We start from the raw sequence: 17230 nt of genomic DNA on the forward strand, positions 1-17230 counted from the left end.
CAGCACCCTCAAAATGCCTGGCCAAGCCTCCTGTATGAGCTGGCTTACCACGTGGTGCCAGACAGCCCGCTGATATATGTTATACAGTCCAGGAGATTTAATTTCTTGAGTCCCATGAGGCTGCCATATAGTCCTGTCATTGACTTCAGTCCTCCGCCTGTCGTGATGATAGCCACAACGGGTACCTGTTGGGCAGAGGAGGGTGGGACATTCACATGGACAGTATTCAACATGGTGCCCTGCAGTGCCAAGGGGTCTGGCCACCACACCCAGCCCAGGTCCTGATCTCAGAGCCCAGGTCCCATTTTGGAAGGAAAGGCTCTGAAACCAAGCAATGACTGCTACTGCTGCTTCCCTTTGGATAAACTTGGGTTCAGAGATTAACCCACACCTGGGTCCTTGCCCATCTCTAGGGCAAATGGGGGCACAGATGAACAAGAAGCAGCCCTTCTGTGGAGGCAACAATGGATTTTCTCTACATTTCCCACTCTTTGCCACTTTTTTGTTATTTCACACATCCACTACTACTGTTTGAAAATCCACATGCCAGCTCCTTGAAGGAATATGCTCAGTTCACAGCCAGTGTTGTTAAGCTACCTTCATCAATGTTGTTATCCTTCAGTATCATGAAGTTACTTTAAAATAAATTATATTTATTTTAAGTATTTTCAAAACTGCAAGAAAGGGAAGGTATTACAAGAAACACTCAGAGATTTTTATCCTAAATTCTCACAAAATGGTGAAATTTGAACAAGGGAAGAAATCTTTGCTATGTAATGTATTTAATATGCACACTGTATTTCTGAACCAAGCCAGTTATAGCATAGAATGGCAGGGATGAACACACCTCAAATCTGACAAATTCCAAATTGAAAGTCATGAAGAATGCAATTACTGCAACTCGTGTTTCTTGTGGTAACAAAACTTGGCAGCAGAAGCAAATGTACTTAAGACACATGCACTAGCTGGTACCCACACAGCAGATACACGTGGCCCATTTTGCTGACCACTCATCTGGAAGAATGCATGAAGGCACTAGAAATTCAAAATCCACCCCCACAGACACACGTACCTCATGATCCTGCAGATCGTGTTGTAGGTGAAAAACATTTTTCAGGGCACTTGCTACATATCTCTTCCTTTTACCCAGGAAAGCCATCTCCTCTGAACATAAGTCAAACCCAAAGCGCATGTCCAGGTCTTGGTGGCACGAACAATTACTAAGATAAAAATAGGCACAAATTCACATATTAACACACCCATATCAATCTTAGGACTCTGATCAAAGGTGATCTACAGCATCTTTCCCTTCAAGCAGGGTGATGCAATATGACAGGAGCAAGGGAGAATATTCTAACTATTTTTAAAATTAATAAACTTATTATTTCAATTAGTAAGCTTAACCAGTGGCAATATATCTCATTATTACTAATTGATGAAGAAACAACATACAGTATTTACAAATGAAACAAAATATTTAAATAAATATTTAAAAACTAAAAGAATTACAAGTTTAGAAAAATCTGTGCAAATGTTCAAAAGTGAGAGCATTGGTTCCCATTTCACCAGAAATTTTCTCATTCTAAATCTAAAATAAACCCCAATTTTCAAATGTTGGCGTTTCCAACGTGAAAGGAATGTCCCATTTTGAGGAACTCGAGTGGGAACGCATCCCCCTCTAGCGGTGAGCGTCGCTGGGGAGGAAACCCATCCACCCACTGGCGAGGCACGCGTGCTCGTGTAACCCTGCTCGCTGGAGGGATGACCTCGGTGACATCCAGCCCCTGGATGGATGAGATGGGTCACTGAATTTAGTGGGGCAGGATTTCACCCCTGCTACCTTGATCTGTCTGCAGCACAATCTGTCTCACCAGGCATTGTAAAATGGCAGGATTTTGCTTTTTCTTTCCATGGCAGATATTCTCTCTTCTCCTGAGTCCGTAATTTCAATGAAACTAGTAATGATATTTATTTATGACCATCAGATTTGGATAAAATCAGCCAAATGATTACAACTGTATTTGTAAATGAAGACATGCAAGGGGAACTGAGTTGGGTGGAGCTGCAAAAGCCAGTTTCCATTGTAAATGAAGACATAAATAAACTGCTTTTAAAGTTCTCTGAATGTAAAATAAATAAATGGGAAGCATTTTTCCTGATCTGGAATAACACTGGTTTTCCTGTTGTCATTGATCACTTGCCTTTCTGACACGAATGATAGAAAATTCTGTCTGAATTCAAAATTAAGTTATGTTTCCCTTTTATTTCCTAGTCAGGCACACACACAAAAAAGATCAGTTTGCCCAGTTGTATGTGTTACATATGGTTATGGATTACATGAAACATCTTCATGTTTACTGATAAGTATTAATGAGCATGCCTATAGATGTCAAATCACTAGCCACATTGTCTACCTGAGTTTCTACTCAATATACAGTATAACTGGACTTAACAGAATACAAGGTTTATCACTACTGAAAATTGACAGTTGAGAAAAAAAAGTTCATAATTTCTGATCAAGTTTAATGTTTACTCCTGTCTGTTCTGGGTTTTTTTCTGTCAGCTTTGTTCTTTTTGCGATATTCAGAGACTGACATTGATCAAAAATAATATTCTGTGGTCAGAAGGGAAGGGATAATGCTAAAACAAATATATGTTTATCAACATTTACTGATTAAAGCCGAATATTCCTAAGGCTAATTATGTATAATATACTGTGCGTACGTTTTATGTTTTATTAAAAGCACATTCTGGTTTTCAGACTGAGAATGTCTGCTTGTGTCATTTCCATGTGGCTAAAACAATACCAAAACCAATAACCCAAGTCTTTAGGAATAGAAGATCTCTTACCAGCTTTGTGTTCTCACATTCAAGTCAAATCTTTTCTCCTGGAAAACAAGGTTTTTTAATTTTCATTTTAAAATTTCTTTTTTTCCCTTTCTGTCTTGGGGTCAGAGCTTGATTGACCCCAGCAAGGTCTGTCAATCATGAAGTTAAAAGTCTGAGATCTTGGCACATATTTCCAAAAGCATTCACTTATCCTTAGTGGAACATCCCTGACCACAGATCCCAACTGATACTAGGCTGCAGAAATCTTTAACAATCTTGGTATAGGAGGTTCCTGAGACTCATGCAGTAGGTCCCACTTCTTGTGTTATTCACAAGCTTTCTGCAGCATCCTGAAATACCATTTTTTTTATGTTTCCCGTTCTTTATGCTCTAATACACAGCAGTTCTTTGACATCCTGGCCACAGTCTCACAGTGAAGAGACTGCAAGTCTGCATTTGCTTTTGCCAAGACTTCATTCTGTCTTAAGATCGTTATTGCAACCTTCATATTAACTGACAAAAGCTCTAGTCTGAGAGGATGTTTTAACGGCCCTGAAATCTGATGTTCTCCTACTTCTTCACAACATAACACTTAATATTTGGACAAGATCGTCCCTAATAATCTGGACATCTGTAGATGTTTCTTAGCAGAAACACTTTTTTTTTTGTAGTAAGGATCCTTTTCTTCTATTAATTTCATTCAAAATTGTACAGCAATTTCAAGCAATATTCTCATTACATTCTTTAAAATCCATACGCTGTATCTAATATTTTCAATATATTTTAATATATTGCCCTTTGAAGCACATGGTTTACTAAGGGCAGGTTTATTGATGTTTTTCTAGCTTGTGTCCAAGAAGCAACTTTCAGTTTGGTTCCTAAGCAAAGGAGGGATCAGTGAGTCCTTGGGTAAACAGGGAGAGATGTACTGAAGGAATCATCGTGTTTTCTGACACCCTTGTTGGTCTCTGTGTCTACTACTGGCACATAATGGAGATTAATGAAGGGACAACCTGCTTCTGTGGAGAAAACAGCAGGAGAAACAAGGCTGCTGTTTGTTCAAGGTCTGAAAAAAAAATCAGAACATTTCTGACCCTCTTAGCAGCCATCGAGGACAATATTATGGGGAATGGTTTCTACTTGAGAGACGTTTTATTCTAACAGCTGGAAGTGAGGCTCACCTCTGCAATGGTTGTTTTCCTTCCTGTGGGCAGTGAATTGAGCATCACCACTGGGGAGCCCGTCTCTGTACTGTACTTACAGGTCCACTGGGAAAACAACATGCTTTAGGACAAAAACAGTAATGGGTTTACCCTCTCCCCGTCCTCCCACTTTCTAGAGAGGCATTCATCGTTAAGACCACTTCAAACATACAGGGTGGTAGCGCCTCTTCTTTGGCAGCATGACGTCCAATGTTGGCTCTGCGTACTTGATATAGTGGAACTTGGTGGGACCCGACGGGCTGGCCACTCCACTGGGGCCCAGTGTGACGGCCTGTGTCCCCTCAAAGGAGCCCTTCACGGTGAGGGAAAGCTCTTTCTCTAAAAAAGCAAAACAAAGGTAATGAGAAATGTCACTATGTTTTAACCAGAAAATTTTGCTGTTTTGATTAAAAGTGGGGTGCAGGTAGCAGAGCTGTAGAGTTTGGATCACAGCTTTGTCTAGTGAAAAGCACTCTGAAGGGAGTGCTGGCAGTGAAGGGAAAGGAGCAAAATGGATACTATTTTCATAGAAAGGGGACTCTGAATGTCCTCACTGTTACATAGAACTGGGATTTCGACTTTAGTGCAGGTCTAATAGACCTTGTTTACATATACCTAAGGGAGTACGAGATGCAGTCATTAAAGTCTGTAAAAACCTAATGTGTTTACCTGGTGTTAACTGCACTGAATACTGTAAATACTATTTATTCCCCTAACACATTATATGAAAGGGGCATCCTCTCATCAGTAAGCATGCAATTATTTATAAACAAACAGATAAGAAAGCAATAACCTTACTTGATTTTTGCTGCATCTTCTCCGCCACTTCAACTTCCAAGCAGCAAAGTTCTCGACACTGGAAAAGACAGAAAATGGGAATCTGTGAGAAAGGTGTCACGTCCCAGCCTTGTTACAGGGAACTGTGAATCACTCAGTTTTTAGACATGTCTAGTTACCTGAAGAGCCTAATTCCCTGGCATTTCTGGGCCTTTGCCCAGCAGCCACTGACTAAGAAAAAGAAAAAACTTTGGAGGAAGTTGTAGAGCATCCTCCAGTGACAATGACATATGATTGGACACAGTAAGAGAAAGATACAAAGGAAGAAAATCAGGAGCATTTTCAGGATAGTAGCATAGATACAAAGGGTTAAACTGGGAAAAACATAAATGAAAGATACTTTGCTGGGAGATCAAGAGTCAGTAGTACAAAGGGTTTTCTGAAGAAACATTGCTATTGACATTTTGGGTTAGTCTTTTTTCACTCTTCTTTCACATAATGGTTCTATGATTCTATGATAATGCAATTACAATAGGTCAATACTTAGTACTGAGCTTACCCACCAGGCATGGCTCATCTCCCAGGGGAGGAAAGAGCTGGACAGGTTATCAGCAAGTGGCTTTACAGTCCTTTTATCACTATGCTTTGATAGACAGCATTACATTTTTTGAAGGAGTACTGGTAGCAGAGGAAAGCTCTGTGTGTGTGTGTGTGTGTGCGCGCGCACACGTGCGTGCGTGTGTGTGTGCGTCTGTTATCGAAACTTAGGACAAACGGGAAATGATGGGATATCACCAATGAACAGGGCAATAAAATATCCCATTCCTAAAGTATCTAAATATGAAAGAGGGAAAAAAGAGAAAGAACTGGCCTACTGGCTTCTCTAACCTCCACCCTCACTTCTCCTTTATGTTAAGGAAACACTTATAGAAAATTTCTTGGGAAAAAAACACGTACCACCAGGACTCCATTGGTAGCAATGGCTTCATGAGGACCAGAACTGGGAAACAAAATGAAAAACATGGATTTTTTAGATCAAACAAGTACCCACTCATCCTTGCCCAGGGTGTTGCCCTTTCTCCCCATTTAGAAGCATGACAGCTAGAGGGACCCCAGCAGGTATGTAACAAGCTCCTTTCCGTGCTTGCTTGGACTGAGCATTGCTCTGAGGGGACTTGCCTCTGTACCAAAGCTGAGCGATGTATATCATAGCCACTTTTTTGCAGTGCAATCTCTTGATCATCTAAAATGGAATCTGCAGTTAGCCAGTCAAATTCTTCTCCTCACTATAACATGTAAAGTACACGTATTTCAGTGGTAACACGCTAATACGCCAGCATATCCCTATCGGGAAGTCCAGTTCTATATATTTGCTGGTATGAAAATACAGTCAAAGAGGCACAGGGCAGTGGGTACAAATTACATGGGGGAAAAAAAAAGCTTTTTAGATTATTCAAGTGAAGTCAGGAGACGGTGTGGAATGACTTGAATTCCGGTCTTGGCTCCTCACTAGTTCAAGGGCTGACCTTAGGCTGGTCACTTAATTTCTGCCAAGATGGAGCATGAAGGGAAAAGCAGAAGAGATTAAATAGAACAAAATTACCCTGTACTCAGCACTGGTGAGGGCGCACCTCGAGCACTCTGTCCAGTTCTGGGCCCCTCGCTTCAAGAAAGACATTGAGGTGCTGGGGCGAGTCCAGAGGAGGGCAACAAAGCTGGTAAAGGGTCTGGAGGGTATGTCCTATGAGGAGCAGCTGGAGGAACTGGGATTGTTTAGCCTGGAGAAAAGGAGGCTGAGGGGAGACCTTATCGCTCTCTACAACTACCTGAAAGGAGGTTGTAGTGGGATGGGGGTTGGCCTCTTCTCCCAGGCAACTAGCGACAGGACTAGAGGGCATAGCCTCAAGCTGCACCAGGGGAGGTTCAGGTTAGACATTAGGAAAAACTTCTTTACAGAAAGGGTTATTAGGCATTGGAATGGGCTACCCAGGGAGGTGGTGGAGTCGCCATCCCTGGAGGTGTTTAAGAGAAGACTAGATGTGGCACTTAGTGCCATGGTCTAGTTGACACAGTGGTGTTAGGTCAATAGTTGGACTCGATGATCCCAGAGGTCTCTTCCAATGTAGTTGATTCTGTGATTCTGTGAAATGTCTCCAGGTAGACAAATCCGACATTGTGGATAGAAGAGACGATGTTGGGAGGTGCATCTTTGAAAGCAACTGAACTACAGAACAAGCTGACTGGAGGGATCAGCCGGGTGTCCGAGACTTCAGTAATGATGTAGGAGAAGTCTGGCACTTTTTTACAGAAATCCCACAAAGTGTGACTTCTAATGCTGTTTCTTTGTTTTAGCATTTAATGATTTTTGCATTTTTAAAATAATGTGTATATTACTTACGCGGCCTCCAATTTGAATTCAACCTCTAGCTCCTCTTTGGCCTGAAAGCAAGAAGAAGAAATTGAACTAAGTAGCTACATAATGCTTTCTCCCTTGTCTAAATCCAGGTCCCTGATATGCAATATTGAAGTAACTGGTTGCAAGGCACAGCTGTGATAAATATTTCAGACTGGAAGGTCTGAAAGAACATTTCAAAACAGATAGCTTAATGATTCTTTCCTCACCTCCTTCCTTCTTCAAGGTATCATCAAAACAACTGGTACTTTTATCTCATAGTGTGAAGCTGCTGCAGAAAGACAATTTGCAGCTTGGTTTGTCTTCTGAATTCTACCTTTTTCTCCGAACTATTCCCGGCACTGTCCTGCCATGACTTACTGTCCTTGCTATTTGCTTGGAAGTTAAAGATATTTTCCACCCATCACTTTAACATAATAAACAGAGACTGGTATTACTGAGTGATTCAGAGTTACAGTTATGCAACCCTCTGTAAGGCAGTGTTGATACGTGTGAGCTAGTTGTGAGTGACCTAGTTTGGGTGCCAGAAGCAATCTGCCCATGGTAGCAAGAAGTCACATGCGAGATATGTCACTGATCTCATCCATAGATCTCAAAGGGAATCAGGACTCTTTTTCCCATTTTATACATGGGAAACTGAGAAACAGAGTAAATCAGTCATTCAGAGCTCCAAACCCGCACTAATTCCAATAGACAAGTCAGTAGGCTCAGCCCTAGCTGAGGTATCACTGCAGAGGACAATGCTGGGATACACACTGGGGCAACTTCAGCTTTGCCTTTGGGGTGAAAGTAGATACAATGAAAGGGGCAAGGGATAGTGGCTATGCATTACATGGGAAAAAAATTTACAGATTATTCATCCTGCAACAGCTGTGCAGCCTTGGTGCTGCTCAGAGATAGCTCAGAGTCAGATCTCTCCCCTACCTACCACACTGTTTCAGTCATTTACTCTTTAATAATTTATAAAAATACTGTGAGGAGGGGCTCAGGCTCTCAAATCCAGATTTTTTGCCACATTTTTTGTGCTTATATTTTGAATGGCAATTCATGTACCCATTATTGTGTAAGTCATCCATGGTTGATTCAGAAAGCTCACCCCAAGATTTTGAAATTGTTGTATAACTCTCCACAGGTTTCTTAGTTGCTTTATTTTTTGCTCTCACCTTCGGGCTGGGCTTAAAATACAGGATCACTGTTCTTTCAATTGGAAGTTTAGCAGTATCAAAGATCGCACAGAGGAGATGGTCATCTGGAGTAGCAAAGTCCTCATCATACACTGTCAGCTCCAGCACATTCTGGAAGAAAAGGTAGAAGGTTTTTTATCGTTTCTACAGTCTGGACACCATGAGCTCTAGGGAAGAAGGAGTGTTGGGGATGTGCTTGAGAAGAAAAATGGAGAAATTAAGTATCATGTCCCTTTGGAAAAACATACTGTAAATAGAATATTCATTCTTCCCTAGTTCAGTTTAGCTGCTGCAACATGAGTAATACATTTGGTATACCTACACGACAGCATAGTTAACTCCCAGATTGTGTATCCATCTTGCACTGATTCATATGAGTCTCTAGTGTCCCTAAAACTTCAATACCAAACTCAGTTTCTGGCCCTCCTAAACAGCACCATTGAACAGGCACGGGAACTCAGTCATCTCTGTTGTTAAACAATTTGAACAGTCCCTTATCATGTGCCATCTCTTAAACAATTCCTGGGCACAGTTCAGGAGACAGATAGGACCCACCATACACAAAATCTTCAGGCTGCTTCAAGCAGACAACTTTGGCTCCTTACCTTGACCTGACTCTGGATCCTGAAGTAGAAGGTTTCATTCCACACGGGATTGTTGGAGTTTCTCACAGTTTTAGTGCGGGATTTTTCACACGATGCAGTCGGCAGCCACAATGACACGTAGCAATCAGCCTGGGTCACTGGGTAGAGAAAGAGGCAAAACAATTGTTAATGTGGCAAAGTCAGTGGTGCTGCATGGCACTGGAAAGGTTACTGTGTGGTATCAACAGCAAATATGAGCTATTTAAAGGCCAAAATGCCTGATGTAATGTAACTCTTTTCAAGATATCCTTCTGAGAGGGAAAAAGCACAGACCATAAGGTGACCTAGAACAGGAAGTGGTTTCTATACTTCCTTGTGTGAATTACAGACAACAGCGATGTGTATAAAACAAGAGGGTGAGAATTTCCTCTTGTAGTCAGACACTTTCTTCAGTTTCTCAGCCAACAAGCTTTCCTCTGCTCATATGTGCACACACACACACAGAGGCACTGGGGCCTGGGAGCCTCCCCCACCTTTTGAGAACAACTGCAAAAGTTCTCCATCTCTGCCTTGCCTTCAATTATTTTCTTGGTGAGGGTTTGTGAAAGCAGCTGCAGAACTAGACCTGTTGCAGGAGACCGCAAAGGCTTCCTCCAGACAGAGCTCATAGAATTAGACATTGGATCTTAACTAAATGCCACCTCCAGGAAGAGAGGGACCAAGTCTCTCTCCAGAAATGCACTGGGAGAAGGTTAGTGAAAGATGTTCCATCCCATTTCTCAAAGGCACCTAAATTAAAGTATATCTCAACTGGCTACAGCCAAAAATGCTATGTACTGTGTGTCGAGGGAATGCAACGTTTCTTCATGCAGGTTATGTAAAATACTTCAGCACCTTGAAACTCTCTCTTACACAGGTTTTAACAATAAAATGATCAGATATCATGTAATGCAAAAGGTAACTAACTTTGAGAATGGATGTCCTTTGATATGAGACTTTTGATAGAAACAAGTGTTGGCAGCAGTAAATGGAGAGGACCATTCAGCAGCAGGTAAGGACTCTGCAGATATATCAGGGGAACAAGAACTTGCACATCGACTTGTAGGGAAAGACAAAAATTTGCCTGGCTGCAGCAGCAGCATTTTCTTGTCTTCTTTTCTTTCCTCCTCCACCAGGTTTTGCCAGGTGTCACCCTACAGCCATTGGCCCTGTCTCAAACTGGGTGGAGACTGCATTTTATGTTGTTGAAAGTGTATTTGTTAAAAAAAGCTTGCTGCTTTTCTGTCCACATCAGAACGAAAACTGAAATTCAGAACTGCTTGAGAAATTACATAATGCATTGTGATACATCAACTGACATCTTAATTATTGGTTTTCTACTTTTTAACACTATAATGCAGAAACAGAAAAACATTTTTAATTCAGTTAAATTTTTCCTTAAAAAATTGTGGAGAAATCAACACATTCCTGCAGAGTCAAAACCTCAATATTCTTCTGATGGAAAAAATTGTTTGGAAAATATTCAGCAGGCCCTAGCCCTCTCCCTCTCCTGCTATTTTCCACTTTCCATATCTTATTTTAGATTAAAAAAAAAAATTAAGTTCTGACAGCAGTGTGACTGTCCTTGTCTGGAGTCATATCTTCTGCTTTAATACACTTCCACCTTCCCACCACTCTTTATCTCTTAGACTCCTTCCCTGTACTTTCTTCCTGACCATGTTAGTTGAGAGGACATTTCACCTCCAGCATTCAGATTCCCTCCTTTCCTTTCCTTAAGAAACAAAAACCCAAAGGGAAGGAAAAGGGCTGCTATGGGCCACCTTCCTGCTCTATGTTCAAGCCCACAGGTGCAAACAACAGAAATTACCCCAGTAGCATCTGTTTCCCTCACACAGATGACATGACGGGCTTTGCAGATTGGTGGCTCTGAGAATCGTGGTTCCCAGGGATGTCTTTTCGCTGCAGACATTTTGGTTGCATACTATATCCCTTTGACTTCTGCTCTCCTTACAACCATGCACACTTTCCATTGAGGTCTGAGAGGCGTACCTGTGTCTTTACCATTCCCATGGGTACAGGTAAACAATAAGCAGCATCAAAAGCCCCACAATTTAAGAACGATGTGAAGGTCCTTGTACGCGTCCAGAGGAGGGCAACAAAGCTGGTGAAAGGGCTGGAAGGAACGTCCTATGAGGAGCGGCTAAGGACTTTGGGTTTGTCTAGTTTGGAGAAAAGGAGGCTGAGGGGTGACCTCATTGCTTTCTATGGCTTCCTGAGGAGGGGAAATGGAGAGGGAGGTGCTGAGCTCTTCTCCCTGGGATCCAGTAATAGGACACGTGGGAATGGTTCAAAGCTGCACTGGGGGAGGTTTAGACTGGACGTTAGGAAGCATTTCTTTACCAAGAGGGTGGTCAAACACTGGAACAGGCTTCCTAGAGAGGTGGTTGATGCCCCAAGCCTGTCAGTGTTTAAGAGGCATTTGGATAATGCCCTTAATAACATGATTTAACTTGGTCAGCCCTGAATTGGTCAGGCAGTTGGACTAGATGATCATTGTAGGTTCCTTCCAACTGAAATAGTCTATCTATTCTATTCTATTCTATTCTATTCTATTCTATTCTATTCTATTCTATTCATAAACAATACAGAAACACTGCAGTGCACAAATGATGCATGTTGCAGCAGGCTGCCAGGAGACTGACTGCTAACATTGAAAACATTGGCTGCTCATACCAAATGTCTCCCCAGTAAGGGTAGGTCTAGTCAGCCTGGCCAGTCTGGCTGCCTTACGCATTTTGCCTTGCTTAGGTATATCAGCATCTCTCTGAAGGAGGAACGAAGTGTCTCATCTGCACCTTTTCCTTGCAAAGGAAGTTGCTTATCTTTATTTTATTTATAGACAGAGTTGATTTGAGAACTAGATTTAACACTGCCCTCCTTCTGTCTTAAGACACCACTTTTAACTTCCTAGTGCTTGTCAAATTCCAGCATTCAGTCTATGTGTTTCAGGAAACATATCTGTCTTGGACTGGGCATTTTGGGAAAGTCTCATCTGGAAAAGTTAACTTTTTTCCAAGGATGAGACAGAAGAAAAAACATTAGGCTTTTTCATCTTCAAAAAAGAAATTTCTTAATTATTTCACTGCCAGGTAATAGCCCTTCTACACCTTACTCAGGAGTAGAAGAAACAAGCTAATCCTAGAGCAGTACTGCACCTGATCCACTGTCCATCCTTCAGGCAATGCTAGAGTAAGGATCTCCCAAACCAGAGAATACCATGTTTAATAACCCTTGCTAGACTTTTGCTCCATGAATAATTTCTTTTTGAACAGATATATTTTAACATCCATACATTCTGTGACAATGAGTTCTGCAGTTTACTTGTATGTTCCTTCTATTCATTTTAAACTTCCTGTTTGATAATTTTATTGGGTGCTCCTTTATTCTCACATTGTGAAAAATAGTGAAAAATGACTCATTATTCACCTTCTGCTTCCTATTCCTTTCTGTAGAGACAGCTTCCATGTCCTCCTCAATAATTTCCCTACCACTCTTAAGGCCTGTAGCCTATTTAGTCCCTCCGGATGTAAAAGTTGGTTCAGATCTGTTATCATAGTTGATGCCTTTATTATACAGCTTCTTTTGTTACTCCATTTCCTCAAGTGTCAGAGGCTTTTGCAGTGGACCGACTGAATATATCCCCCTCAGAGAACTGTACGAGCATCGATTGGATTCTGTATGACTCTTTGTTTTTTCGTTTGTTTTTTTTTTTTTTTTTTTTAATCTGGGAAATTCTATGCAGATAATAATGCTTTGAAGAATTTTGAAACTGCGAAAATAGGTGTTCAAAGGTTTGGAGATCCTGGAAGTAATGATACTGATTTGAAAATGTTTTAAAAGTAATTTTGTATGACTACTGCATGACTTCAGATTTATCATTGGAGATCAATGACTGTTGGCTGTTTGGCTGGCAAAGTACTCTGTTCTACTAATGTGATTCGTCATTCTTGTATCTTAACTGTACTTTGAGATACAAGCATATCAAACAATCCTTAATCATATGAGTAGATGCAAGCAAACTAGTCAGTTGTGTATTTAATGCAAAGCATTGCTTCAGTTCTGCTTGCACAATCTCTTTCTACAACCTAGTTATTTGTGATTTTGTCTTGCCTCCTGACACACAGAAGATCTGAGATGAATCCTTGATGAAACCTTTCTGTGTTATTGCATCACTATACATGTGCCACAGCCACAGGAGGGAGGTGCAGGTGCAGAGAGTGTGACTCAATGATACGAACTAAGATACGGCTAGTATATCCCTCACTTGGAGCTGTGACACAGGGAAGTCCTCTGATATAACTTCCAGAAAAACACCTGATAACCACAGGGTAAGATGGGAATGGTACTGAAAAATGTTGAACTAGATGATCCAACATCTATGGGTTGGTGGGAATGGTAAATCCAGATCTTTGTCTTTCAGAACATCTTCCCTGGCTCTTCCTGTGCAAGAGACTACAGTGCCGATTGCTGCTGCTCACAGTGAAACAGGAGAATCAAGAGAGACAGCAGGGTTACACTATTTCCCTTCCATGCTCACCTAAAGCTAGTTTCAGCATCCTTTCACAGGTGGTCACATAGCTGTATTGATTCAAACAAAACAAACTGTTGTCCATTTTGTGTGAAATGCCTCTCCCCACTGTACGTGTGGGTAGTCCATGTCCTTTAACTGAACAGTGGTATTTTCCTTTCCTGCTCACTCACTTCCCACCACTGTCCTGCCGCGTGACTCACTCTTGCACAACTGCAAGACTGCTGCACAAGCAGTAGAAGGGACAAGGTATCCAGCTCTCAGTCAGCATGGTTTTTGGCAGTCATTTCAGGGTAATTAATAATGGCATTAGCCTGGTGGTAAAGATTTTAGAAAGGTTTTTCTCGTTCATTTCATCTGTGTCAGAACCAAGATTGGGGGGGAAGAAAAAGTTTGCTCCTGCCAGCCACAGTTCCCAAGGTGCAACAACCCAACGGCAAAATTACCACCTGCTTTTAAAAACACGGGATACAGTCCTTTTCATCTACCTGTGTCAGAAACTCTCATTTCTTTGGGAGAAAGTACTTATCCTCAAAAACACATTCAAGTCTTAAAGCTACCAGAAAGCACAGGAACGACGTTCAATGAAACACAGCAAGCAGCAAGGACTGACCTGGTTTATAACAGTTAGTTTACAAAAACACTGGGTTATTTCAGAGATATCTGGAAAAGGTTGCTATACAATTATAAAAGAAAACTTGTTGCCTGTACCCTGAGATGCCACTAAGAATGGAGATACTTACAGGTGTCCACTCGCTGGACGTTTCTCATTCGGATGATCCTTACGGTCAGCAGGTAGCAGGGAGAGGACTCTATCTGGAGAAGAATAGTACAAAACGGAGTATGAATAAGCCTTCAGCGGGGAAAAGTATCAAATGTGCAAACTAACTGAGTGCTACAAAACAATAATACAATTGGTTAAAATTGTGTCAACCATTTCACTATTCTGCAGATGAAAATCTGCAACATAAGCTTCTACTATTAAAGAGCATAAGCTTCTACTATTTTTGCTGTGTTACTCTAAGAGTCTGGATTGCTCATAATAGCAGAAAAGAAAGGGATAAATCCCTGTCAACTGATACTGTCTGTGAGAGGCTTGCAAAACCCCTTGCTCTGAAATTGCAGAGTTTAGTTCTACAACATAGCTACAGTAAGTCTCTTGAACAGAGCAAATGCACTGGTGAGCACCATGGTGAAGTTGTCAAAATAACATCAGTCTTACTCAAAGTTACAGTCAATCCCTTTAGTAACCACCCATGAGGTCCCATCACTTTGAAAAGAATGCCATGGAGAGTATCTGTTGTTGCTGACTCTCACAGGATAAACCCGAAGTACCACTCTCAGTGAGATGTTTTTGCCTTCTGCTTCAAAAACATAGATTTTTCTTTTTTCCCCCTTTACAATTGTATGGGGAAAAAAAGTAACAACAATCTGAGCTTTTGTAAATCACAACTATGAGATAAACCAATGGCTGAGAATTGTTTCCAGAGGATTTAGGGGGTCAGGAATTAGGTATGGGTTGCCTTTGGGGAAAAATAAAGAACAATATCCCCCTCTGAAAAACCCTTAAGATTGAAAGTGCTTAATTCCCTTTGGTCCCTTTGAATGTCTCACCCATAACCTTCTATAAAACAAGTCTCTCCAGACTGCAGGGACCTCTTCCTATTTATTATTAGAGGATAATGTGATTTCCTTCTTCTAAGGAAGGTGATGTCCTGCTGGCTCATTCCATAAAGCTGTCTCTGGCTCAGACCTATCTGCAAAAGGGTACTCTGACAAAGCCAATAAATAAATCAGCATTTCCTGTGGCTGTGACATACAGTCGTTTCCTCACAGTCTTAGAAACATTTCCACCTGCATAAGTGGTTAGAGCAGAGCCCTCCAAATCGTTCTTTTGACAACTGCTATTTTTATCAACTGATTTCCTCTCATTTAGGAGTATCTTTCTATTTCTATAGCACTTCAGAGACTTCCTAGAATAACTATAAACAAGCAGACAAAATAGATGTTAAGGCAGATAAAGAGAAGCTGGAAGAACCTCACTTAAAACAATACATGTAATGTTGCCAATTTTTTTTTTTTAAGAGAACAGAGCAAAAAGGATCTTATTTTCAGATGGGAAGATAATTAGGCCTCCTTTGTCACAACAAATTACTTTTTCAATGTGTGTTTAAAATCCTCTCCTCTCCTAATACATCATGTTCTGTTAAAACGTTTCTGCTGAGATTTTAAAAAGGGTTCCTGCTTTCACCCCTCCTGTATGTGCCTCAATAATTCTTTGTTTTCTTCCTTTTTTAGTACTTCTTCATGAAATTCACCCTCAGCAATCCATCCACCTCCTATTTCAAGCATTCTCAAAGGAGAAAAAGCCTAACAGAAGCTGCAAAATTTGCAAACAACAACTGATGGAAGAGTATGTCCTCAGAGCTACCTCATGCAAGGACACTGGTTCACATTTCAGAAACAGTGTAGCCATATTAATACAGTACTCCACCCAGTTAATTAACCCTTATTCTCAGCTGGGTAATTAGCAAAGGTGGGTCACCACACTCACATGTTAGGAATGAGCTTGGGCACCTCAGCATATGCCCTAGAAGGCAGAGATGCATTGTTCGTAGGATCTGCATAAGCACAGGGGCAACTCTTGCAGCCGTTTATCTCCGGAGATTGTGCAAAGCGTTGCCAGCTCCTGGATCAGCTCCAGCTACACTTCCTCAGGCAAATGGTGTTGCTTGAGTGAGAACCGATGGATTCAGTATTTGCAAAGCAGTTTGAGATTCTTAGATAGGAGACATTAAGGAAGTGCGGTCGGTTGGTTTTTTTCAATGATTATTACACAGTTTCTGCCATCTGATTACCTGTCTCCTGGTTCCCATGTAATGACTTTCTAAAGCGTTAGCTGAATTTCCCCACCTGGCACAGGGAAATCAATTCTCAAGAGATGCAGGTTTCACAAAAAGACTTACTGAAGGTTCACAAAATCAGTGTCTTCACAGAAGCTGCAGAAATCGGGACCTGTGCTTGCACTGGGGGAGAGGCAAATGCCACCAGCCAGTTATCCGAGGAGGAGCAGCAGCCAGGCGTTAGCCATCCTGGCACCCCTGGCACCTGCCATTGAGGGTAGTGAATACAACAGGAAGAGCAGAAATAACTCAGTGATCAGGCCTCACTAGTTCTACTGCTCCCAGGAGGATTTGCTATTTTAATTAATTCCAGTGACATACTAAACAAAAGAAATGTATTTAAATAGCAAATGTGACAACCCTAACATGATGTACTAGGGTCTGGTTATACAAACAAAGAAAACAGCAGCTATGCATGCATAAAATAAAGGATAGAAGTTCTGTTATTCTGTTTACTTAAAACCTATTACGATCTCTTTAACAAAAAAAGGCTGCTGCTATGTCATGATGTTCCACATACAGAGAGTTTTCCACCACAACCTTGGGTGATGGAAAACCCCAAGCAGCATCCTGCCCTGGGGCTATTAAGGAAGTACTACAACAACCATTTAGCACTGTGACATTGTAGCTTTGCTTTTGATAAAATCAAGACTGATGTAGTCACTCTATGACTGTTTCACTGACTGTCAATCTGTCCGCTTGTCTTCAGCTTGGCGCTTGTCACATTGTGCTCATGTGTGCTTTCTGTAC

At 41.3% G+C, this 17230-nt stretch overlaps 1 protein-coding gene across 1 annotated transcript in view; it reads right to left on the reverse strand.

The window, feature by feature from the left end:
- Positions 1-17230, reverse strand: part of LOC137662218 (cytosolic phospholipase A2 epsilon-like) — a 35022-nt gene that overhangs the window by 10586 nt on the left and 7206 nt on the right. Inside the window, exons 3-13 of the mRNA XM_068398375.1 lie at positions 14321-14393; positions 9011-9147; positions 8385-8516; positions 7207-7247; positions 5766-5808; positions 4830-4887; positions 4204-4370; positions 4011-4097; positions 2851-2888; positions 1073-1220; positions 49-185 (exon numbers count right to left, since the gene is read on the reverse strand). Of these exons, the coding sequence (XP_068254476.1) occupies positions 49-185; positions 1073-1220; positions 2851-2888; positions 4011-4097; positions 4204-4370; positions 4830-4887; positions 5766-5808; positions 7207-7247; positions 8385-8516; positions 9011-9147; positions 14321-14393 (1061 nt within the window). The remainder of the gene's footprint in view (positions 1-48; positions 186-1072; positions 1221-2850; positions 2889-4010; positions 4098-4203; positions 4371-4829; positions 4888-5765; positions 5809-7206; positions 7248-8384; positions 8517-9010; positions 9148-14320; positions 14394-17230) is intronic.

Source organism: Nyctibius grandis, chromosome 4 (assembly GCF_013368605.1).
Source record: "Nyctibius grandis isolate bNycGra1 chromosome 4, bNycGra1.pri, whole genome shotgun sequence".
Lineage (NCBI taxonomy): Eukaryota > Metazoa > Chordata > Aves > Nyctibiiformes > Nyctibiidae > Nyctibius > Nyctibius grandis.